Genomic DNA, 25,750 nt, shown 5'->3' on the forward strand with positions numbered 1-25,750 from the left:
GTTTGCCTCTGGCCCTGCCTGGGACGGGTGGTCTCCTCTCTGCTGCTCCCCGGTGCCAGGTGGGCTGCCCTGTGGTGGCGGCCGTGGCTGTAGTGAGGTCCCTGCGCACGCTGGGGGCTATCTTAGGGGAGGGGTGAGAAAGCACTGCCTCGATAACCCGTGAAGGTCAGTGGCCCATACATCCTTGTTTGGACACATTCAAGGTCAAAGCCGCTGGGCTCCCTGGGCCCCGGGGGGCACACACAGCGCATTGTTTCCAAGCCCGTGCAGCCCTCCCTGCTCCTGACATCACCCCTGCTCCCTTGGAGCACTCGAAGCTGGGCCCCATTTCTCTTTCATCATCTTATCGTGCAAACACAATTTTTCATCATTTATCCAGCTGTGCTCAAGATAAACGGCCCCTTCCTGTGAACTCGGCCCCGCAGCGGCCAGCGCCTCCCACCAGTGTCCGTGGAGGACGCAGAACCTCCAAGGTGAGAAAAAGGAAAGCTCGGCTCCCTGGGCCAGTGTTACTCTCCCGAGAAAACCCAAGTTCCTTGCCATGTCAGAGATGCCACATCCGCGCACACGACACCGGGAGTTGGAAGGGAGCCAAGGGGGTGGGGTGAGATGCAAGAGGACACATCCGCAGCTCCCGCAGCAGACAGCGCCTGCCGTGCACCTGTGGCCAGCCTGTTGTTAGGACACGGTGACCAGGGTGCTGCATGTGCTCACTGGACTCGACAAGTTGACACACACTCTGGCTTCCGGGGCAGAAAAGCCCAACGATGCAAAAGGTCAAGCAAAGGGCAAAGGACGTCAGTGGCCAGGGGGGAGGGTATTGTGTAGCGCTCCTGGCCCCGCATCTTGCCACACTGTCAGCCTTCGGTGCAAGAAACAGAAGCTCCTCACTATTTGGGCTGAAGATTAATCCATGAGGGGATCGGGCTGCCAGGACAGGTGGTGGGCAGCTCCTCCTGTGTGACCCAGAGCGGCCTAGCCAAGCTGCTTATCAACATGACCCAGAGAATCCTAGGCAGCAAGGGACTGTAACCTTCCAGCTAGGCTGCGGGGAGACCCAGAGAATCCCAGGTGGCAAGGACTGTGGCCTTCCAATCCAAGCAGGCCACAGGGTGACCAGGGATGCAGCAGTGGCTTCCTATGCTCTGCCTGCGGGGGAGCTGGTGCAGAGCCCAGCCAACACTGCCTCCGCTGCCAGCCAGCTAGCATCGTCACCATGTGCCTCCTGATGTGGTCCACTGACAAGGAATGGAAGGTACAACTGGACTGTCAGGAACAGCACCAAAGCCCACATGAAGGGACTCTACGCCAACCTCCCACCCCATGTTCACGTCCTGATTCCTAAGAATTAGGAAATCCAGTCCTTTAGGGTGAAGGGATGATGTGACGATGCAACTTCCTCTCCGGTGGTTCAGAAAATAACCCTGGGCCACCCTACTGACCGACCATGGGGACAGAGCTGAGTGCAAGCTTGTGCCTCAGGATGGGAGGGTACTGGTGTCTCGAGCACACAGGAGTCCGAAGGCTGCACAGCTTCCAGGGGCGCTCGGCTCTGAGCCACTTGCCAGCTGCCACTCAGCCCCGCGCAGGCATCCATTGGAGGCTCTGACCCACGGCCCCTCCACCTGCTGTAGCTCCTGCTCACCCAGGAGCGCCAAACGCTAGTGACACACCAAAATCCTATCACTGTTTACACAGAAAGGCCTAGTTAGACTGTTACAAAAGAGGCAAAGGCGATTTGCTTCATTATTTGTGTGAAAAAAAAATTAGAGCATTTTAAAACTTTGAAGGATGAATTCTGCATTGTGAATACCTTATAAAAATTATTTATTTTGAAATAATTTAAAACTTATGGGGAAGTTGTAAGAATATCCTTCATTGTATAAACTTCACCCAGACTCACTAATGGTTAACATTTTGCCTCCTTTGCTTTATCTGGGTCTTTGGGCAGAGAGTGGGGAGGTGGGAGACGGAGACTGTATTTTTTAGGTGTAGCCCAAACCACATGCTAATCAGGTTTCCTAAAAAAATGGAAAGATAAGGTAGCAGTACCAACAAACCTTTCAAAATAAACCTTTACTGGCAGTCTAAATAAAATATAAAAAATAATTTTATTTATACATTTTAATACATTAAAAAGTCTGTTCCTTATGTCTTTATTTTTAAAAGATTTTTATTCATTCGAGAGAGAGAATGAACAGGGAGAGAGGGAGAAGCAGACCCCCCGCTGAGCAGGGAGCCCAACAGTGCACTTGATCCCAGGATCCCGAGATCATGACCTGAGCCGAAGGCAGACGCTTCACCCAACACCCACTGAGCCACCCTTATGTCTCTTATGTCTCTATTGTCTTATGTCCCTTATATCTCTATTCTAAACATGAAGTCCCCTAGGGGCTCCTGGGTAGCTTAGTCGGTAGAGCATGCAACTCTTGATCTCAGGGTGGCCGAGTTCAAGCCCCAGGTTGGGTGCAGATTATCTAAAGGAAAAAAATAGGGCAGCCTGGGTGGCTCAGTTGTTTAGCACCACCCCGGGATCGAGTCCCATGTCAGGCTCCCTACATGGAGACTGCTTCTCCCTCGGCCTGTGTCTCTGCCTCTTTCTCTCACGAATAAATAAAATCTTAAAAAAACAAGGAAAAAAATAAAAGACAGCTTCTTTTCAGAAATTCTATCAATACAATCACTATTCTAAGCCTGCATCACAAAAGTCCAAAAATTCACATACATACCAAGCAAAGACTCCAATATTTTTCAAATGTGGAGTATTACTACATTTAAAAACCTATGTATTCACAAGCAAGTTTGAATTCACAGTGACTATTGTTCAAGATATAATTCTTTTTTTTTAAAGATTTTCTTTATTTATTCATGAGACACACACACAGAGGCAGAGACATAGGCAGAGGGAGAAGCAGGCTCCATGCTGGGAGCCCGATGTGGGACTCGATCCCCGGTCTCCAGGATTACGCCCTGGGCCAAAGGCAGCGCTAAACTGCTGAGCTACGCGGGCTGCCCTCAAGATAGAATTCTTTACTTTAATAAGTATACTTACTAATGTGATAACCCATGATATTTTGATATTTTGCTGTTAACAGGGGCTTTTATACTCAAAAAAGACAAATTATAAAAGACAAGATAAAAATGGGATTCTGTTAACAAAAGATCCTCTTCTGCAAAGTTAGCTTGAGCTGAGCCATGCCCCCGACTAGGTTTAGTGCATGTCAGGGGTGGTAGGGACCATTTGGGGTCTCAGCGGCTGCCCCCCACAGTGAGTGGCCTCAGGTCAGTTCCATGAGTCTTTGTGGAAGCAGGAGCCTGCACTTACTGTGTCAGTAAGTGCACTGTTTAGTTTGACGGATGCTGCCTTCTTCAGAGCAGGACCTGGAGGCTGGCAGTGTGCTGAGTTTGAGGGAAGGCAGGCGCCAGAGAGGAACCGACCTCTTCTGGCCTGACCCCCACCCACAGAGAATGTGGAGGCTCTCAGCTCGTTCACGCCGTTCTCTGCTGGTGGGCTAGCCAACTGGGGACACAAAGGCTTTCATGGGCCTTGCGCATCTCTAGACTTAAACCATTAGTTCAGGAGTGCACATGGAGACGCTTATATCACATGGTGATTTCTAAACATGAACTGCGTTGAGTCACGTGAAGATCGTACTTGGAAGTCTGAGACAGAGGGGAGTCTGGGGTGACCTCACTCAGGCCAGGGCAGCTCTCCAAGGTGGTCGTTCTGTGGGACAGCACGCTGCCAGGTATGTGCTTATGCCATATAAACCATGGTTCTAAGCACACGTTTTGATGACTTTCAACCAAAGGTGACACTTAAATCAAGTTTACAGCATTTAAGACAGAGAAGCAAATTCTAAGAGCCGGGGAAGCAACAGATGTTTGTCAATCTAGGACTTACTTCCTTCAGAGAATCTGCCAGTTTACTGTACTCAGCGGGGTGTGTCTTCCACTAGATGAACGTTCATTCCTGGCAGGCGGCAATTGTGTTATTCACATTTACTCCTCCTAGAACCCAGCTCAGAGGCACACCCATTACGTGTCCTGTATCTATCCAGGGACTTCAAAGTTGTTTAGTAAAGTGCTTTACAACCTGGAGTTGATGAGTGTAGGCGATGGACACAGACAGGGGCAGTGTCCTTGAGAGGCAAGTGCTGCTGGGAAGCTCCCGGACATACCAGGCTGTACCGGTACCTGCAAGGCTTAAGTCAACCGCTGACTTTTCAAACATACTTGCATTCCCAGTACTTCCCAATATCAGGTATCACATTTAACTCACGGTTTTGGAACTTTTAACCAATACACACAAAAGATAAAAACCGCATCAATTTCTACATAACTGCACCCTCTAGTGGACCGTCTGTCTATGGAAGACTACAACGATCGCATCCCACCCAGTCTCATTACTTAAGAGAATGTGTCCCGTGTCTGCCTGTCCTTCCCCCTTGCCTTCTCCTCACCCCATTCCATATACAGATATGTGAAAATCGTTTAAAACATAAACACAATATAACCTCGAATTAAAAAATGATCTCAAACACTGTATCTTAAATACAAGACTGTAGCATATATAGCTCAACCAAGCTTTTGCACATGGTCAGCAGAGTAACAAGCCTTTTGGGTTTAGAAAGGACATTTGCAGACAAATGACCACGCCCTTCTTCTCCTTTTCCAGACTACATTCTCAGGGAAGCTTTGCCTTGCAAAGACTTTGTTGCGAGGTCAGCCCTCTCCCTCAGCACACTGGCCTCCTCTGCCCTTGTGTGCACTTGCACACTCTTCAGCAGGAAGTGGCTGATGAAAAGCTTCAGACCTTCTCTCAACAAGCCTAGCTTCGGGTTGTCAGACACTCTGTAAAGGAGGTGCATAAATGTGCATCAGGGATAAGCCAGTCTTTCCCATACTGCAGTTTCTAGCAATTTCCAATTGGGAGATATAACCTAACTGCTTTTAAAAATAGAATTCTCAAGAGCTTATCAACATATTCTACATGTTAGAGATCGTCATTAGTTTGCTATTAGGCAAGTTTCATGTCCCCCAAATCGAATGTATATTAGCTTAAAATTAAAACTGAAAATAATGTATTAAGCTGTACATAATGTGTAACAACCTTGTCTTTATAAGTCAACATAAGTGAAAATAATTCTCTTTATCTCTTTTCCATATTTTCATAGAACAAGCTGAGAACATACCTTGCAAAAATTGAACCAAGGTCTTCAACTTCTGTTTCCATTAACAGAATATGTAATACTTTTCGTAAAAAGTGGACTCTGGGTTTATCCAATTCACTGAATTCAACTACCTAATTAGAGTCAGGACAGAGAGAAAGTTAAATTTAGTCAATTTTTTCACTAATTTCTAAAAATAGAGTAAAAAAATTACCCGCCCCCTTTAAGTAAGGCTACTTCCAGTTGTAGGAGATGCAGAGCTGCTGGCAAGGCCACCACAGGCCACCCTATACACTGCCCACAGGTATGTGCACACCACCATTGAGAGCACACTGCCAGTGCTAAGCTTTTATGGGTGCAGAACTTATGAATCAGGAATTTAATTCAGGAATTGAAACATACATATCTCCATGCCTTGAAAAAACTGCCCCCTAATTAAGACCATACATGAGAAATTCAGATCTAGGAGAAAATCACTCGTACATATATATGTATTCCCTAAGAAATTTATATACATTTTAGTACACTTACACAGGGAAATACAGCACAGAAATAATAAAATCAGAGAACAGAATTATAGATATTCACGTGGATATACTGCAAACTCATGCTGACTTAACAGGGAACTGTAGGAAGATTTTTGAGCATTTAAGCTCAAGCTGAGTTTGAGGGAAGGCAGGCGCCAGAGAGGAACCGACCTCTTCTGGCCTGACCCCCACCCACAGAGAATGTGGAGGCGGGGATAGGATAATGCTATCCATGTGGAGGAAAACTGTGTGCATGATGATGTGCCATCTGCACTAAGAGTTCAAGAGAGGCCCCTGTGAATTGGTGGTGGGAAGGGGGGAGTGAGGACCGGGGACAGATTTCTAGGACATCTCTAGGTTCTACTGAATCTAGGGAAACACCGTAGCCTATTTCGTTTGGAGCTCAAGACTTGAGTGAACTGAAGGCAAGATCTAGTCCTGCAATGAGAAGGCATGTACTCTCTATGCTTTACAGCACTCTCATTTTTATAATGTGGCATAAGGCTCAGTGCTCTGACTTTCAGTGGGACTTACAGTGGCCCACCCCTCGTAGCACAGCCCAGACACACAGTCAACCACTTCAGTGCCCTGGTGGACAGACATATAAGCATGACCAGGAAATTCCATCTGTAGTCTATCTGCGGGTCAGGGAGCAAGAGGCACAGAAGTCCAGACCCTGGACACTCACGCTGGCCCTCAGGTTCCCTCCCTGTCCACTCCAGACCAACGTCAGGGCACCTGCATTTCCCTGACTCGGATGTGATGCAGAAACAGGGCGGGGCTGGCAGGGGAGGGGGGTGGCATCACAAAGGGAGAAAAAGCGTGAGTCCTGCACTGCAGCTCACTGGCTCCGTCTCCTCATCCTCCTCCTGATTCGCCAGTGGCCAATGCAAGACTGTTAACTAGGACCTGCACATGAACCCAAAGTCCAAACAAGATTCTCGGAGATGAGCCAAACGACTTTAACTGTGTCTTCGTTTATGAGCTATGTTTACACTGCAAGCTACCCTGGCAACTTTATCTGATGGCTAGGACATTATAAAACCCTTTCCAGATAAGCTAGAATCTAAGGAAATGCATTTTCTTAAAATACCAAACTACACTATCAATACCAAATCAATACCACTATCAATACCAAATTGCACTATCATTTTCATTTTTCATTGCTTTTAATAATTTCATCCACAATACAAACCTTTAAAATAGAAAGTGGAAGTGATTTTGTCTTCAACAAGTAGGCTACCAAGTGAATCAAATTAGAGAAATTAGTGGCTGGCAAATTTTCTAAGTCCCGAAATTTATCCCATATGCTGAACTGGACAGTCATCTAATAGAACAATTGGGAAAAAAAAAAAAGAGTTACAATGCAGACAATTGTTACAGTAAGTGAGTAACGGTGTTAACCTCCAGGTCTTCTACTGCTCATCTACTTGCAGTATCTTCAAAGTTGAGTCAGGACAACACAGTGGTTTGAGACAGTGCCACTGTAATTTATTTGGATTTTCTGGCTCTGATCGGCAGAAATGTTGAGAAAGATCATAAAAAGCTGCTCCACGTAAGATCAAGGAGGCACTGCCCCAGGGATGGGGGCACAAGACACCCTCATCTGCGACAAAAAAAGGTAGCCCGGCCACTCTGCCTCAGTGATGTCCACTAGCTCCCTGGGAGGGGGTGCCTGGCCGTAGGCATGAGCCCTGGTACTGTCCCCACCCCCACAGCTCTCAGCTGGATAGACCCCTCACTCAGGGCACTCGTTCCGGGTGGGATGAGCCAGACAGAATATCTAGGAAAACTGTGGGGCCCAGGTAACCGGTGGGCTGCTAGTGAGGTTACCTGGAACTTCCTCTGGTAGTCACAGAACTTGCCAGCCAGCAACGCATAGAAAGGGTTGTAGGTTTTCTCCTGAAGGCAGCAATCCATGAGAACATGAACGATCTCCCTCTCCTGTTGGTCCTTCAGCCCAAGCCTACAAAACAGATAGTGATGAGTAAGGAATCTTTCAGAGGAGCACATGCTGCCTGGCAGTTTGGTTAAAAGGGAACCGAGGAGAGGGGGATTGGAGTTACAAGACAGGTGCTACGGGCAGGCCTGGCCTTGTGCCCAGGCATTTCATTCTGTGTTTGAAGCAATAAAAGAAAATATCAGATTTGTTAAGAAATATTTTATAAAGGTACGCAGATACTTTAAAAATTTTTACAAATAAATATAGAAATTATACCAGGAAGTTTTTAATTTAGAAGTAATCAGAAAAACCACCTCAATATGAGGATTCTAAGCAATTTATGGCAACCAACAGTCACTGTGAATAATCAGTTGGTCATCTAATATTTTTAATCAAAATAGATCATAAAATGTTCCAATTTGGAATGACCAGTGGCCAGTTCACAGGAGCAAGACTGCTGACCAGGGGACGCCTGGAGCCAGGGCAGGAGGAGAAACAGGACAATGCCGCCGCCTGGGCAGCATCTGACCCAACCCTTCATAACATGAAACTCAACTGTGCTGATTTCTTCAACATCTAATCCAAGTGTTTGCACTAATGCTTACTTCAGGAGCTTCTCAAATGCGTCCAAAAAATCTTCACTAGTCATTATTGTACAGAATATGTTTCTCCTGACATCGGTGTTCATTCTCTGCTTTCGGGCGAGTTCTAATATCTTCTTACTAACCTGAAAGAGGAGTAATTAAGGCACAGACCACAAGATTGTTTCAAGGAACAGTTACCTTGGTTTACTGTAGTATCAAAGTTTCTAAAAGATAACATGGATGCTTCTGAAGATTAATTTTGGTTACATGTAAATATACATAAGTGAATGCTGAATCTTTGTTCTCAGGTAAGCACCCACAAAGAGAAAACAGCAGCAAGAGACAAAACAAGCCACAAGAGTTTCAGAAAACTGCCCAACTTGGGAGAGCGTCTTAGGAGCAGCATGATCTTCAGTCTCGGCAATAATGACATGAATTAGAAGAGCCAGGATGACGAGGTGTGACATGGGCTCCTGAGACCAAAAAAAATGGGTATTGGGGGAAAATGAAGGAAATCTGAATAACATAAGGACTTTAGTTAATAATAAAATATAGAGAAATACAAAAAATTCCAACAATCTAAGCCCAATGGACCAGAAGCCACACCTCCTGGGACACACCGTCTGCCTCTCAAGCCTGTTACCTGCAAGGGGAGCGTTCCGGTTTTTGTTTTTTAAATAAAGATTTTATTTGTTTGTTTATTTGAGTGAGGGGGGGTGTGTGGCAGAGACACAGGCAGAGGAAGAAGCAGGCTCCATGCAGGGAGCCTGAGTGGGACTCAATCTCAGGATTCTAGGATCATGCCCTGAGCCGAAGGCAGATGCTTTAACCACTGAGCCACCCAGGCATCCCACATTTGGGTTTTCACACATTCCCCTGATTTCATTCAAGTTTTAAGTCCTTTATGTATGCTATTGTGGGACTTATAAAAATATGTTAAAAAGAAATAACAAAATGAATTAAATTATATCACAGAACAGTAACCACTGCTCTACGGTCTTTGAATAAACCCACATCTACACGTCTTGATAACCACCCAATGAATAAGGCGGCTACTCCAGGGAATGCCCAAGACACCATGGGGGATATGGACATGCTCCTGGTAGGAGTGCAGGGCTTTTTGTACCGTCTCCGAGGGGTGCTTCTCCAGTGTCTTCTGCTGGCTGTTGTCAATCATAGGGGCCCCACTCCACGCGGACCCCACGATCCACCAGCGCCCGGTCTGCTGGGCGTTCAGGACACTGTCCCAGGAGATGCGGAGCTGAGTTTCAGTACCCGAGCCAGCACTGCGTACCTGAGAGAAGGAAAAGGAGCTAGTAAACAGTTTAGTTGGCTCAGTCTGCATGATCATCACCCTTAGGCTTTTTCTGTTTTTGGATCATGGAGTTTTTGGTTTGTGAATATTGTGCTGAGTCACTGACAACTGTTAGTCACTGACAACTAGCTAGCTAGTGTGGAATAATGTCAAAGTTAGAGGTAAACTCAGTGCTTCTGGCTGAGATTTGTGGGCTTATCACCCCAAACACTCCTGTGTCTGGAAAGCTGTCACAGCAGGGAAAAAGCTCAGACTCAGGCCCCAAGGAGAGCTGAGTGGAGCTCCAGGTGAGAATGTGGCCCAGCAGCGCCTGGGGTTTGCTGAACCAACGATTCTAGATCTGTCCAGAGACAGGGCTGAGGACCCCCCCTGACTGAGGGTGTCAGTGGGGAGCTGTGGTCCCATGTCAGGGGCACATGAGGTGCTCCAACAGATGATCCCCACCCCCACTGCCACACTGACTTCACTGGTCTGGGTGGATCCTGGCCTGAGCCTCCTTTCATTTTTTTTTTTTTTTTGAGCCTCCTTTCAAAGTGATCAGAGACCTACTGTGCAGCTGAGTCCAGCAGCACAGGTTGAGTGCTGGGGACGCTTAACTCACAGGGGCTGCCCTGCCCATGGGCCACTCTGAGGCTCTCACCACAGAAATGTGAGGGTTCCTCCCAGTATCTTGGAACTCTTTTAAGATTTATTTACTCATTTGAGAGAGAGCAAGAGTGTGCGAGCTCACAGAAAGGGGAAGGGCAGAGGGAGAGAATCTCAAGCAGACTCTGACTCCCTGCTGAGGATGGAGCCTGACAGAGGGTTTGATCTCACCACCCCAAGATCATGACCTGAGCTAAAATCGAGTCAGCCGTTAGAGCGACACAGTCACCCCAGCGTCCCTCCAGGACATCTTATTAAGCAGATACGGCATCTTACAGCACCAAATGCTTTCCGTACTGTCACAACGAGCGCATGCAGACATGGGAACTCGAAATAAGAAGTGAAAATGCCTCACCAAAGCTCTCTGTAACTTCCTGAGTTTCTCCATTGGTTCAGGGTCATAGCCTGGAATTTTACGCATGTCATTGTTCTTCAGCGCCAACATGGTCTCTAACATGAACCGAACCTTTAAGGAAAAACGAGAACAGAAGAAACCATCATTTCATATAGTCTAAACATCCGACTGTCCGACTTGGGAAGGACACGCACAGTCACCACTGCCACTGACCAACCGCAGATGGTCTTCCAAGTTGACAGTGGCCATGAATATGAACCTCCTGCTCAGGACACTAGCCTATTTTAATACAATTGTGCCACCTGGCCTCCATCTGACACTGACACCCCCCCCCCCCCCCCCGCCCTGAAATTCTGGCCAGATCTGCCCTCCTCTCCCCCGCCCTGCCCCACCTCCTCTGACCTGCCCCAGTGGCCCCCCACCCCACACTCTCACAGTTTTAGTTACCCTCTCTCCCTACTATATTTCAACTTCCTCCCCATTCTTACTTTTTGACTTTTAAATTAGAAATAACATTGTAATTAAGGTCATAAGAACAACAAAAAAGAATTTTTGCATATCCTTCTCTGAGATTTCCTCATGTACTACATTTTATTGAGATCTAATTAACACACCATAAAACTCACCCATTTAAAAGCATACAATGAACACATTCAGGGGTGTGCAGCTACCTTCATCAATTCCAGAATATTCTCACCCCCACCAAACTCCAAACCCATTTCAGGCATCCCCATCCTCCCCAGCCCTAGGGCACAGAGGTTACTTCCTGTCTCTGTAGACTTTTGTGTTTTAAACTTGCCTCTGAGCATTCAGCCCAGGGACACGGGCTTCCTTGGGACACTCAGGGACCTGACTCCAGGAGCTTCCTCATGCTCCTCCTCCCAACAAGGCAGATGAATGCTGGTGCTCTGAAACTGTGGGGCTCTGTTCACTTCCCAACCTGCACAGCTCCCAGGACCGCACCTCTCATGGCTGACCCCAGCATTCCATTTCAGGACTTCCAAAATGGGCCTGTCTTTCCTCCTGAGTCTGAGTCTTGTCCTACTGTCCTGCGGTCTACCAGGGGTGACCCTGGCCCTTCCTGTCCTTAAACCAGCCTTCTCCTCCAGTCTATACCATCTGGTCACTTCTAACTCCTAAATCCATATCTACTGCTACAATGCTAAGGCTCCCGGCCTGCCTACCTCCTCCTTCTCTCAGTGTAGTCAAAGTGACATGAAAACATCGTACATTAATTGCCTGCTCAGAACCTTCAGGTGCCTCCAGGATAAAACCCCAAGTCCCTGAAAGGGTTTACAAAGCACTCCTGAGGCTAGCCTCTGCCCACTCTTACTGCCCTGCTCCCTGCAGGTTCCAGACACAAACTCTTCTCTTGTTCCCAGAGTGACATCCTTTCCTCCCTTATGGGCTTCCTGGAGCCTATTTGTGCCTCCCAACCAGCAGATGAGGCAGGAGCCACAATGAGCCCCCATTTCCTAGACACGGACACCAAGGCTGGGAAGACTCAGGGTGCGTCACTGTTAAGCAGAAGAGCTGGAAATGCAAGAGCGCTGATGCCTGAGGCCCATGCCACATTGCCTTCCTCAGTAAACGTGTTTTGAAGATAAATTTTAAAGAAACTGATTCTGAAATTCGCAGAACACCTGAGTTCTTAGCAGAAAAACAAAGTTCATTTGCATACTGACAATAAAGCCACAGAACCTGATGAGGCAGAAGACAGTGGGGTAAATGCGATTTTACCCCAAATACTTATTTTTAAGCTCTGGTCAGTGTGTGGGCATCTGGGGACTTAGGAAGGTCAGGAGACACAGTTGTACCCTGGTCTGGTCCTGGAACTTGCCACCCGCCTCGCTGGCTTTGGCCTGGGCCTCCATGATCAGTTCCTTAAGTGACAACGCATCATCTTTCCTCAATGAGAAGCCCACGTTTTTCAGCATCAACAGGGTCAGCTCAATATCTTTTTCTGTGAAAGTTCCAATAAGTTTTTTCAAAATGTCAAAGACAAGGCGAGCTTGTACCACGTGGAAGTTATACAAATGGGCAATGATGGTAAGCAGGTTCTCACACTCTTTCCCTCCTCCTCCATTCTTATAGATGGTGTCAAACCTCCTCACCACGGCCTCCAAGAAGTGAGCACCGACCTGGACAAACAGAGCAGAGAAAGTATCACTGCAAACACGTAAGAATCAAATGTTAGCAAGCTATTTGCAGGGATCTTTCTTCCTCTTTCAATAAACTTAACTGTATGTAGAAAAAAGATCAGTGCTTTTTAAGTTAGTCTGTAAAACATACACACAGTATGGTATAAACTCCAATATGGCATAAACTTTATAAGCAGCTGTGTACACACTGGAGAACGCTACAGTAAATGACACCACACAGCCATCTGCCGTGACACCCAAATCTCTAAGCACATCCTCTGGTCTTTAAATCCAACAAGGCAGTATTTTTGGCCAGCAGCCCTTCCAGTTCCTTAGAAAAATGAAGTTATTAAAAACATTAAGAACGGCTACAGGTCAAATTACTCTTTTTTTTTTTTTTAATTTAAAAAAAAGACTTATTCATGAGAGAGACAGAGAGAGAGGCAGAGACACAGGCAGAGGGAGAAGTAGGCTCCCTACAGGGAGCCCAATGTGGGACTTGATCCCAGGAACCTGGAATCATGACCTGAGACAAAGGCAGATGCTCAACCTCTAGCCACCCAGGCTGCTGCTGCTGCTTTTTTTTTTTTTTTTTTTTTTTAAATTTTTATTTATTTATGATAGTCACAGAGAGAGAGGCGCAGAGACACAGGCAGGGGGAGAAGCAGGCTCCATGCACCGGGAGCCCGACGTGGGATTCGATCCCGGGTCCCCAGGATCGCGCCCTGGGCCAAAGGCAGGTGCCAAACCGCTGCGCCACCCAGGGATCCCTGCTGCTTCTTTTTTTAAGGATTTTATCTATCAAACTACTCTTAACAACACTCATTTTCAATCTCAAGCTGAGGCTGGTGGGCAGGGGGGGCAGAAGTAGGCACAGGGGCTGGCATGGTGTGATGTCAGCACACTGGGCAAGAAATGATCACCTGGGGGATCCCTGGGTGGCTCAGCAGTTTGGCACCACCTTCAGCCCAGGGCGTGATCCTGGAGTCCCAAGATCAAGTCCCACATCAGGCTTCCTGCATGGAGCCTGCTTCTCCATCTGCCTGTGTCTCTGCGTCTCTCTCTCTCTCCCTCTGTCTCTCATGAATAAATAAATAAAATCTTTTTTTGTTTTTTAAAGAAATGATCATGTGAAACCAGACAGGCTCAGGTGATGAGAGCCTTTCAACCAGAAAACATCCTCCCACATCAAGCAGAGCTTAGTACGACTAAGCAACCTTTACTGAGCACTTCCTATGGACCATGCCACGGAATGTCCTCATTGCACGGAGACCTCATAAACCAACTCTACAGGGGAAGATACTGGTGTGGAGATTGCCAGCTGGCATCCCTGATGTGGTGGATGCTGGCACGTCCCCCTCCTGCAGAACCTCTAATAGCAAAAAGGACGTGGTTGGCAAGTCCATGGCCTTTAAAATGACCCATGCACAGGCCTGCTCTGCAAGACTCCAGTGAGTTCTGGGAACAAATGACAAAATGAGGGGGTAATGCATGCTGACCATGGTGCTGAAACAGCTCCAGAGCACTTTGTAGCTGCCACCCTGGGGCCAGCACACATTCTTCTGGGCTCTGCTGTGGGTGTGAAGGGGGCTGCATGCCTACCTGTACTCCTGGCCCTGCTGGGGACTGAGAGGGCCAGGAGTAAGGGAGACACTGATATGCAAACCTCCCCCAGGGCTCAGGCAGTTAGCGGTGTTTGTTGCTGAGGCCCATTGTTGGGAGGAGGATGATCAGAACGGAAGAAACCAACCACCACAATAAATACTGTCCCACAGAAAGACTCAAAAGGTCAATGAGTTCTGCCTAGGAACATCCCCTGGGAAAATGAAGCCCTACTCACTAATCCACCGTCTGTTCCCATGCCGCAGTATTAACTTCTGGGATCAGACTATTCCTGCAACAACCCCGAAGAGGCCACACCGAGGGAATGGAATACTGCCTGGAGGTTGTGATGCACTGTATGAGGTGACAGATGGGGAGCTGACACCACAGAGCCTCCCTGATGCTGACCCAGAGGGCCACCGACCCAGGACAGAGGACACAAGAGAAGTGGGGACAACAACTTGCTCAGTAGCACCTATTTGGTAGCAGGCATCAGGCAGGTGTTTTGCGTACACTGCCCAATTTAATCCTGACAAAATACCCCACTTCACAGAAGAGGGCACAGGAAGGTCTGGAGCCCACCTGGAGGTGGCCCGGGGGGCTCCAAGCCTCGGGCCTGTCACACGTCCCCTCACTTAATTCAATCCAGTTTTGCCTCCCATTCTTCAGGCCCTCTTACTGATGAAAAACTGATCTCCATCCAGTATGAATGCTTAAGTAGTAAGACCATATGGACCACAGTGCTCAGAATATCTGAAACAAGTTACCCGTACAGCTGGAATTCAAAGATGAAGGCAGTCCAAAATGTCAGTCCCCCCAAAAAAGTCATTAATAAATGAGAAGGCACGTTAGATTGGATCAAGCACAAAATCAAGTGTTCATGTGACAGTAACAAAGTGGTATCTCCCGAACGGAGCCCGCTGCAAGGCACTGTTTGCACACTGGTAACAGCCCAGGGGAAGGGAGCCCTACCTCCACCCCAACTGTGTGGTGAAGAACACTGAGCAGGAGCACATGCTCCATCATCAGCCTGCTGGGCATGGCGGTGTCTGGAGCACAGGCACTCATGAGGATGTCCGTCAGAGTGTCGTTCATGTCCTTCCTGCTGTGGGCCATGTACAGCTCCTCCAGCTGCCCACTTATGGAGGCTATGCTCGGTTCACTCAACCTGCAGACAGTAGTAAAGGCCTCAAATCAGGAATTAGTTTTTAGTTTGATTTAAAAGAATGAAAGTCATCAACATTACCAATACATCCTATCTCATGTACACCTCTAACCCGTGAATAGTTTTTATCTCGCCCCAGCAGATACTGCATGTAATAGCACATAATCCTCTGGAATCCTTTAATAACCACACTGCCATCTTTCCACTTGAAATATGGCCCCAAGGAAGCACACACGGACTCTCTTCAAGACCAGGGAGACTGTAATGACCATACTTCCCTGGTATCTGATCCAGCATCTGAGTCAGAGGCAAGGAAGCACCCTTACTTTTAGCACATCAGTATGTGCTGTAGGGAAAAAATCCAACTTTTCCACTCTTTGGTGAGTGGCCAGCATAAAAATCTTTAGTTCCCACCCTGGGAAAGGTTGCTCTATTCAGAGTGGAGGGGAAAGAGGGATACACACATGAAGATTATGCACTGCACCTGTGCTGACACTGAGCATTAAAAAAGCATGTTTGGTAAAATTCCAGGCTGTATCATGGAAACAGTATTTTGTTTTGGTTTTAAATTTTCTTTTTAAAAAGATTGTATTTATTTATTCATGAGAAACACAGAGAGAGAGAGGCAGAGACAAAGGCAGAGGGAGAAGCAGCCTTCATGCAGGGAGCCTATAATGTCCCGACTTGATCCCAGGTCTTCAGGATTGTGCCCTGGGCCAAAGGCAGGCGCTAAACCGCTGAGCCACCCAGGGTTCCCGGTTTTAAATTTTCTTTAGGGGAGCTTGGGTGGCTCAGTTGTTGAAGTATCTGCCTTCAGCTCAGGTCATGATCTCAGGCTCTTGGGATCGAGCCCCACATCAGGTTCCCTGCTCAGTGGGGAGCCTGCTTCTCCGTCTCCCTCTGTCCCTCCTCCTGCTTGTGAGCATGAGCAATCTCTCTCTCTCTCAAAAATAAAATAAAATAAAATCTTAAAAAAAATTTTTTTTTAAAGATTTATTTGAAAGACTGCAAGTGCATGCAGGAGTGAGTGTAGGGGCAGGGCAGAGGGCTAGGACGAAAGTATCTCAAGTAGACTCCCTGCTGAGCAGAAGCCTGACATGGGGCTAGATTTCATGATCATGACCTGAGCTAAAATCAAGAGTTGGATGTTTAACTGACTGGGCTGCCCCAGAAACAGCATTTTGTTTTAATTAAAAATTAAGCAATGGGTGTGAGTGGGGAAGAGGGTGGGGGAGGGCTGGGTGGGACCACAAAGGCTAGCAGGAGAGCCATGTGATGCCAGGGGGGTCCTGTGTTCATTGTGGGCAGGTACCCGCCACTTTTTGTGTGAAAACGCTTCAGAGAATGCACACACGTGTAACGAGCAAGGGGGCAGAAGACCGCACTCCTGACACAGTGTCCCTGCAAGAGTCGGCCCTGCCAGGCCTGTTCCTGGGACTTCTCAGAACAACCATGTGGGCAACCTGTATGGCTTTCAAACCCTGAAGGTTCAAAGTACCAAATGGTAAATGTGGGCATCCTGCTCTTCAAGCTGCAACAAGACAGGAACAGAAAGGAGCCAATTGAGTCCTACAATCCTTGCCACGCCCGTCACTTACGGTTTAATTCCTGGGAAAGTTTCTGTATTTTTGGAAAATAGGCTCTTGGCGCTGCATGGAATGACAATGTTGTGAGGTTTTACCTGTTAATGAGACCTTTGACGTGTTTCTTTAGTCTTTCCAGTCCCTCTTTTTTCTGACCACTCGCTGTCTCTTCAGCTTGCCTCACGTGAGGTGGGATGTACTTTCCTTCATTTTCACAAAAACTCTGCTTGGAAGGACAGAATCACAAGAATTTTGCATTGAACAAGTTCCAGTTTTCTCCTTGCTATGCTCACATTTATGTATTAAAGTCCCAAGGACTGGCAGAAGCTGTGACTACTGAGCACTGCTGCTTAATCACCATCAGAAATTTACTGAGTGCCTGGGGGAGTCCTGAGTAACCCTGCTGGGTGTCACCATGGACGTTACTGTCATCTTATCATCGTGTTTTTCCCTCTGTAACTCTTCAGAGCTGGCCGTGCCCTCTTCCACCTGCCCAGCACAGCTCTACATCCTACACTTACCCAGGCTTAACTTATGGTGGGCCTGGCAGTACATAAGCACCACCAGATCTGGAGGGAGAGTGTCCTAAGACAACCTCAAACTTGTTCAAAACGAAATTCATATGTACACATATAGGACAAAATCCCAATCAATCCATTGCTGTTTCCTAAATCATCAACTGGGAAGGTCACACATCATTACCACTGACCAACACTCCCTGGGCACTTAAGTGAGGGCCTCAGGAGACAAACATTTTAAGTCCTGATCATGCTGTCAGGACGTTTAAACTTAGGTGGGTTGGAGAAATCACACGTATATAGAAACTGGTACTCTGGAAACACCCATTAGTTCAGACTGTATGTTAATTATACCTCAAGGAGCTGTGGAAGAAAAGTTAGGAATAGCCAAAAAATAAAGTTCTAGGAGAGGAACTGATGGCAGTTAAAGACTGCTCACAGAGCGCCAGTGCTAAGGCACCAGGACAAAAATGAAAGTTAATTTACTTATGATGGGGAAAGACTCCCAGAGATGAGTGACTTGAACAGATAAAGAGAGTGAGAAAATGAGGAAAGATGCTGCAGGTAGAAGGAATACATGTATTTAGGGGCAGAATGTTGTAGCGGTGAGACGCGGGAAGGAGTGCACGCTGATGGGAAACTATTTTCAAGGCCAGGGGCCAGCCCGTGAGGGCCTTGACTGCTCTGTTGTGGATTTTGAACTTGATCTTCAATGTATGAGTTTACTCAAGGCAGTGTTGTAGACTAGCTGTTGTTTCCAAGAATCACTGCAGGAGCAGCCGGACAGGAAAAGGACTAGGTGAGGGCAGAGCCAGTGAGGGGTGCTGCACACACCCCTTACCGCCCAACAGGGCTGAGGGGGAGGGGATTCAAAGTCGAGTTTGGACAGTAAAGAAAGAAGATGCCACCTCAGAACAACTGCTGGGAATGGCCCTGGGAATGGGGATAAAAAGATCTTCAGAGATGTCTTCTCCCTGAACTCCTTATTGAAATTAACACACATAATGGACCAAATAACCCGATTTACCCACACTCGACTCGACAATTAACAATACATCTGTCCCACCCTTGCCACCACTCCTTATTTCGAGAAAAGCCCCGGGGAATTTAGGTTGTTCACACAATACCTGCTCTGCTGTGTCAGAGTCCTCGGAGGAGGATGGTTCGCTCTTTTCTTCTACAAAGCGGACTCTCTTTTTGTCCCTTTGCCGCGTGGCTCCCCCCTCTTCTGCTTTCTTTTGCTTCTCCTCTTTCACATCCTCTTCCTCACTGTGTGTTCCCAGCTTGCTCTCGTCCTCTTCCACATCCTCCTGCGGCCCCTCGTCCTCCGTGTCACTCTCTAAGTCACTTTCGGGGAGAGTCGGTCCCGCATCCTCCTCGGTATCCTCCTCCTCCTCGCCGCTGCTGCTGCTTTCATACAAGCCATTATTTTTTCCAGACTCCAGGGCTCCGAGGATGTAGTCGAGCCCATCGCGGGCAAAGCTCAGCGGCACGGAGCTGCCGTCGCCCTTCCTTTTGCGCTTGTTCAAGCCGAGGCACCGCTCCAGCTTTCGGATCTCCCGGTCCTCCTCCTCGTTGGCCGCCAGAAGAGCCCGTTTCCGAGCGGCGGCAGTGGCTGCGGCTGCGGCTGCGGGGGGCCTGGTCCCCGCGGGGGGGGCCCTGGCCTCGGGGCGCGCCCGGGGGTCCCGGGCCCGGGGCGGTCGCAGCCCCTTCGACGGAGGCGGGGCCCGAGCAGGGGGCGGCCAGGCGCCTTCCTCCGCCGCCTCCTCCACCCGCAGGTCCCCCGCGGCCCCGGCTCCTCCGCCGCCGCCGCCCACTGGGCCCGCAGACCTCTGCAGCCGCCGCGCCTTCTTCAGGTGCCGCTTCTCCTTCCTCAGCTCCCTGCGGCTTTTCCTCTCGCCCGGGCGCACGCGGCCCTCCGTCCGGGGCCCCGCGCGGCCGCCGGGGGTCTCCCCCTCGGAGGCCGCCTGCACAAACTCCTCCACCGCTAGCTTTAGCCGCTTCAGAGCTCCCTCGGTGCCGACCCCCGGCCCGCGGCGTACCCCGCGTCCGCGCTGCCTACAGGGTCCGCGCCCCCAGCGCCCGCGCCGGCGCGTCACTCCCGCGCTCGTGGACGCCGCCATGTTCCTGGATGCTCCGACTCCGACTTCCGGGAGGGGCGGGACTTCCGGGCGGAGCGGGCGCGGCGCGGGATGGGACGGCGCCCCCTGCTGGCGGGAGGGCGGCAGCGCGGGGAACCGCCCAGGAGCAAACAGCACCTGCTCTCCGGACACGTAAACTCCGGGTGACACAAATTCTTTTTTTCTTTTTTTTTATATAAATTTATTTTTTATTGGTGTTCAATTTGCCAACATAGAGCATAACACCCAGTGCTCATCCCGTCAAGCGCCCCCCTCAGGGCCCACCACCCAGTCACCCCACCCCCCGCCCACCTCCCCTTCCACCACCCCTAGTTCGTTTCCCAGAGTTAGGAGTCTCTCATGCTGTGTCTCCCTTTCTGATATTTCCCACTCATTTTTTCTCCTTTCCCCTTTATTCCCTTTCACTATTTTTTATATTCCCCAAATGAATGAGACCATATAATGTTTGTCACAAATTCGTGCACGTTTAAGGAGTGACGGTAAAGAGGCCTTGTGGGGGCCTGCACAGAAGGAAGCGAAGTTGTCTGGACAGCGTGACTCTTCAGGCGCATCATGCATCCAGAGGGAAAATATGAATGCTTTCTGTATTTCCAGGGGAGACTTCATCCAAGCTTAGTATTCTGAAAACTGCTAATTTCACTCAACCTCAGGCCTCAGATCTCTCCATGTACAGTTAGTGGCTCACCTCCGTACTTACTAGGGCTGCCTGGCGGGTCATGGGGTGGTGTCCCAGTCCTTCCATAGGAGTCGTGGTGTCCGGGGTCACGGCAATTATCTACCAGAGACTGGGAAGGCGACCTTGTTTGGAAGTAGGGCCTTTGCAGCTGTGATCAGGTGAAGAGCAGGTGACATCTGAAAGGAAAGTAACATCATGCTAATTATACCTTAATTTTTAAATTAAAGGGTGGGAGAAGGACTTCGTGGATTTCCCCGGAGGTTGGGGCTCATGGGAAGAGGCAGCATGAGGTGAGAGGCCAAGAGGTTTCTACAAGCCCCAGGAACTCCGAGAATTGCTGGCCACCACCAGCTGCCGGCAGAGGCTTGGGACACCACGTTCTCTCCCAGAGCCCCAGGAGGACGACCCTACCCAGCCTCACCATCCAATTCCAGCTCCAGGACCCAGACTATCCATTTCTGATGTGTTAGGCTGCCCGGTGTGTGGTCCTTTGTTATTGGTGATTCATATAGAAACTAGTATCACAGATTGAAGGAGGAAGGTGGAAGGAGACGGTGCTTGTAGCGTCCTGGGAACAGAAAGTCACACCTCGGGAAGGACGACAGTGATGACCAGACAAAAGTGCAGAACTCAGAGTTCAACAGCCAGGGCCCTGGGGCTTAGGTTCAAATCCTGACCTTGCCGCCTCCGGGCTGTGTGACCTTGGTTACCCTTGCTGAGTCTCAGTTTCTCTATCTGCAAAATGGGAGGATGAGCGTGCCTATCCCGGAGGGCTGATGCAACAATCAGTGAGGTTTTAAAAGCTAACTTCCTTGTTCCGTTCCGTAGCAGAGCTCACACCGCTCCTCTCTTGCAGTCCCTCAGTGCCTCAGCCAGGCCGTCTCTGGGTTCTCGGTGTGTCACACCCTCATCCTGTCCCCTGGTGCTGGTTAGTTGTCTCCTTGATCATCTGTATTTGGGGCTGCACTGTTCTTCAGGTGCACCTGGAAGTGCTTGTTTGCTTGGGCCACGAACGCTCTGGGGATGACTATTTCAAAGGCTGAAGGTAGGAGCCATGTCCGATAAGCCAACTCCAGTGTGGAGAGATCCAGGTGTTGTCTGCCTGTTTGGATCATGCTAAGTTCCTGGAGAGAAGTGTCAGGGGAGGGAGGGTCTCCCACCAGGGCAGCCCCCGGCCCTGGGGTTCTGGGGCTGAGGAGCAGGTGCCTGAGTGCTGGCCTACCGCCGCTTTCCTGGCCTCAGCTGTGTGCCAGAGCGAAGCCCGAGCAGGGATGAGAAAGCAGGTCTCTGCGTGTCCTCACCTCCAGCCTCTGCAGGGCCCACGCTTCTGCTGTTACGGCCTGGGCTCCATGCTTCCTTCTCCTTGAGTATTTTCTCTGATACTCACCAGGGAGAAGGGGCAGAGCCCCTTGTTTCTAGCCCCTTTTGATAGGAACCATATGAACTCAACGTATTCACTACTGCAAAGTTCTTAGAAGGGGTTTGGCACATAGCAACAGCTCTGCAAACATCTGCAACCCCCCAGGTCCTCTGGCATTTGTGGATCGTTCTGCTCCCTGGGCTGGCAGCACCCAGACCACTTTCACAGGTTCTGGCTTCCGTAGGGCAGAGTTTGCTATGCTCTGAAGCCGCGACTTCGGTGAGGGGTTGATGTGGATAAATCTTGGGGGTATATTTCAGCCCTGAAATCCTAAAGTGATGGAGGCCTTTGACATGTATTCAGGCTACACCTAATCTGGATGCATCTCCAGCTTGCAAACTGCTAGAGCCGCCCTGGCCAGACATTCAGGCAGGTGGTGAGGAGGAAGTTCTGTTTCCCTAGTGAGAGCAGCTGGGGCTGGAGAAATAAGAGACTTCATGTCCTGTTGCCAGGACAAGGGAGACAAGCATAAGACAGTCCATTAACAACCCAGGGGCTGATGCCACCAATGGTCCACAGCCTGTAGTAGAGTAAGGGCTGGTCTGTGTGCTCAGGGGTGTGCGCATGCAGAATACCAGCTGGGGGGCGGGTGGGGGCCAGGTGTGGCAGGTTTGGCCACCCCGTGTTGCCGTCTAATCCTGGGAGTGAAGGAAACCAGTTTGTTGTGTTAGGTGGAGAAGTGGGTAAGAGCATCGGGGGTGACCTAAACAGCTGGGGTGTACCTAAACAGATCAGCATTCTGGGAAGCTCACCCCACTGCCTGCGGGACTGGCAAAGGTGCGTCGGAATTGATGGGCAGACACAAGGCCGCTGCATCACACATGTGTCCCCAGCCTGGAAAAAACTGCAGGTTGGGGCTTTGCCTGACAGCTTTTAAAATATAATAGCGTGAATGATCTATTAAGAGTAATATGATATACAATCTAAAGCGTAGCCTTGAGCTCAGTGTCTTAGTCTGACTGTAACAACGGCACAGTTGGAGGCTGAACCAGCAGACCTTGATCTCTCACAGACGTAGAGGCTGGAGGGCCGAGGTGAGGGTGCTGCAGGTTCAGCACCTGGTCTGCAGACGGCATCTTCTCGCCCGTCCTCACTTGGAGGAAGTGCGAGGGAGCTGGGGGTCCCTTCTGTGAAAGCGCTGATCCCACCGTGGGGCTCCACCCTCCTGCCCTACTCACCTCCCTGGGTCCCAGCTCCAGACACCATCATACTGGGAGTGAGGACTCGAACACATGAATTTGGGGGGCACACAAATATTCTGTCTATAACAACAAGGCTCACAAACTTTCTTTTGTTTCAATGCAGCAATTTCTTGATAAAAATTTTTTCCTGATGGAAAGTAATTCATGCTCACCATAAGAAATGTCACCATTATAGTTTCATATGTAATGTAAAAGGGGCAAGTCTGCCATATGCTCTTCTTGCAAGAAATGCATATCCTTCTGGATAGTTAATGTATATACTAACTTTCATTAGGATTATTATTTTATTTGTTTTACCAAAAGGATCTATTGTTTTGCAATAAATGATAGATACAGCTTAGGGTTCCCCCCCCTCCGCCATGTCGGTGGCCTGGGGCCTGGCAGCAGCATTACCAGAGGCAGGTTGGGAATGTAGTGTCATGGGTTCTCCTCAGACCCACAGAGTCAGAATCTACGTTCAGCGGCCTCCAGGATGACTCCTGGCACATAAACATCCAAGAGTCCTGACTCTGGATCCCCCACTATTTGTAAGGGCTTGATGGGCATAGCTTTGGTAGCCAATCTACAAATGAGGAATATTTGATTGTTTCCTTTTAAAAACACTTTTTTTTTGTATTACTAAAAAATGCTACAGTAAACATCGTGTGTGTCTGCAGGAACAGGCACATGCTTTACAAGATTGTCATTCTAGGGCAGCCCCAGTGGCTTAGCGGTTTAGTGCTGCCTTCAGCCCAGGGTGTGATCCTGGAGACCTGGGATTGAGTCTCATGTCTCTCTCTGCCTGTGTCTCTGCCTCTCTCTCTCTCTCTAATAAATAAATAAAATCTTTAAAAACAAAAAACCCCCACAAGATTGTCATTCTAGAAATTGCTTAGAGAAAGTGTAGAAGTATATATTTTTAGGGACACCTGGGTGGCTCAGTTGGTGAAGCATCTGCCTTCGCCTCAGGTCATGATCCTGGGGTCCTGGGATTGAGCCCCACGTCAGGCTCCCTGCTCTGTGAGAGTCTGTTGCTATCTCTCTGCTGCTCCTCTTGCTTGTGCTCTCTCTCTCTGTCACATAAATAAATAAATAAAAAATATATAAATACATATATCTTAAATACGAAGATGCCACGTTTGCAACCTTGCCCGTCTGTGCTGCCGTTGGGTGTGTGAGCATCTGTCCCCACAGCCTCTCCTTCACGGACCCCTGGGTGTTCCACGTTTGCCATCCGGTAGGTGAAGGGTCAGCATCCAGGGAGGCGCTGAGTGACCCCTGGCTGTAAAGTTGCACACACCTCCCTCCTTCTGCCTCCTTCAACCCCGGGCCTGAGGAACCGCAGCCCAGACGTCTTCCCCAGGATCCAAGCCTGTCCCCTGCTGGAGATCATTCAGCAAGCCCCGGAGTCCTCTCCTCTGCACCCTGTAGCCCCTGCCTGGTGTGGGCCCCAGCATCTCCCGCCTCTGCCTCTCTCAGGTCCATGGACCGCCGGAGTGCTCACTCTCAACCTCAACCTCCCCTTGCCATCCTCTTGCTGAGGATCATTGATGGCTCCCATAAGAACCAAGTTCAAAGCCTGGCCTTTCAGCCCCTTTGGGTCCCCGCCCCTGCCCCCCCCCCCCCCCCCCCCCCCGCCAGGGGCCTCCCTTCCCCACTGGGTTTGGCCAAACAGTAGGTCTTGTACCTCCTTGAGTGCCCTCTGGCTGCAAGTGTCCCATCTGCTTGATCACCCCCTGCTTCCCCCAGGCCCGGCTTCCTGCTTCCCTTGACCACCTGCCTCTGTCTCCCAAACTGGAGAGCTCAGATTTGGTCGTCTTCCCCTTTCTACTGCCATGTGTCTACCCAAGACCTACTTCTATTCCCGGTGGGCAGTATGGGCTCAAATATTTATTGGGCAAGTGTGTGACTGAGTGGACTCCTTGGAATGGCCAAGTGCAACCACACTGGGGCGGAAGGACCTTTGAGAGCCCATGTCTTCAGTCTTTTCCTTGCTGCGGTAATTAGCTCCGCGGAGGGTGGGGGGGGAGGTTAGTCAGGATCTGCAGGGTCCGGCTCCCCTCCTGATGGCACTCAGGTGGCACTCGACTGCAGTGACCGGGCCAGATTAGATGTGGCCAAGGACATTTCCAGGGGAGAGGTTTCCAGGGTCCCTTGGCTCTTGGCTGAGCATGTCCACGGGCCTTGGGTTCTGTGTTTAGTAGAGCTTAGCTGCAGGGTAGGCACCTTCGGCCACCACCCACCAGATGACTCAGGACTTGTTCCTGACTCATAGACCTGTGCTGACATCTCTCGTGCAGTAAAGAAAAGGAACAAAAGTCACAGTTATATGTTGTGATTTTCTGTATTTTTAGTTTACAAGCCAACTGTTTATCACATTAAGACACTGATCTATAAATAAATTTGAAAGCGGTGATACGTCTGGGCCTTTGCAGTCTTCAAGTTGAGGTGATGATCTGTACATATATTTCTCCGTGTCATTGATCCCTATATTATTAATGCCATGGCTTTCATTACAGTTATCCATCTCATTCCTGATTACCAAAGTCCTTACAAAACCTTTGTCCCCTGGTACGGGCCCCGAGGTCAGCTCTTTTGAGTTTGAGTAACATAAGGCTCTGTGGACTTCTGGCTGTATTTCAGATGCGCCATTAGTTTTCAGGAACTCTTTCTGTTCTTTCTGTGCCCCCCCCCCCCAAGTCCTCAGTGGCTCCTTCCCATCTAGAGGGATGCTACCTCGCTTTGCAGCACTTCCATTACTAATACCCTCGAATTAGGGGAGTT

At 49.3% G+C, this 25,750-nt stretch overlaps 1 protein-coding gene across 2 annotated transcripts; it reads right to left on the reverse strand.

Annotated features, from left to right (window-relative positions):
- Positions 1-2,092: 2,092 nt before the first annotated feature.
- NOM1 (nucleolar protein with MIF4G domain 1) lies at positions 2,093-19,687 on the reverse strand. 2 transcript variants are annotated; one of them, XM_072776819.1, is made up of 11 exons: positions 18,676-19,687; positions 17,129-17,253; positions 15,255-15,450; positions 12,357-12,680; positions 10,540-10,650; positions 9,351-9,518; positions 8,246-8,367; positions 7,532-7,664; positions 6,894-7,025; positions 5,196-5,305; positions 2,093-4,854 (listed from the first exon to the last, which is right to left on the reverse strand). In XM_072776819.1, exons 1-11 carry the CDS (start codon positions 19,669-19,671, stop codon positions 4,680-4,682), a joined length of 2,592 nt encoding a protein of 863 aa, XP_072632920.1. In that variant the 5' UTR covers positions 19,672-19,687; the 3' UTR covers positions 2,093-4,679. The 2 variants fall into 2 exon arrangements, with proteins under 2 accessions (XP_072632920.1, XP_072632919.1); XM_072776818.1 differs by having other exon boundaries at positions 17,129-17,256.
- Positions 19,688-25,750: the final 6,063 nt, after the last annotated feature.

This window comes from Canis lupus, chromosome 15 (assembly GCF_048164855.1).
Source record: "Canis lupus baileyi chromosome 15, mCanLup2.hap1, whole genome shotgun sequence".
Lineage (NCBI taxonomy): Eukaryota > Metazoa > Chordata > Mammalia > Carnivora > Canidae > Canis > Canis lupus.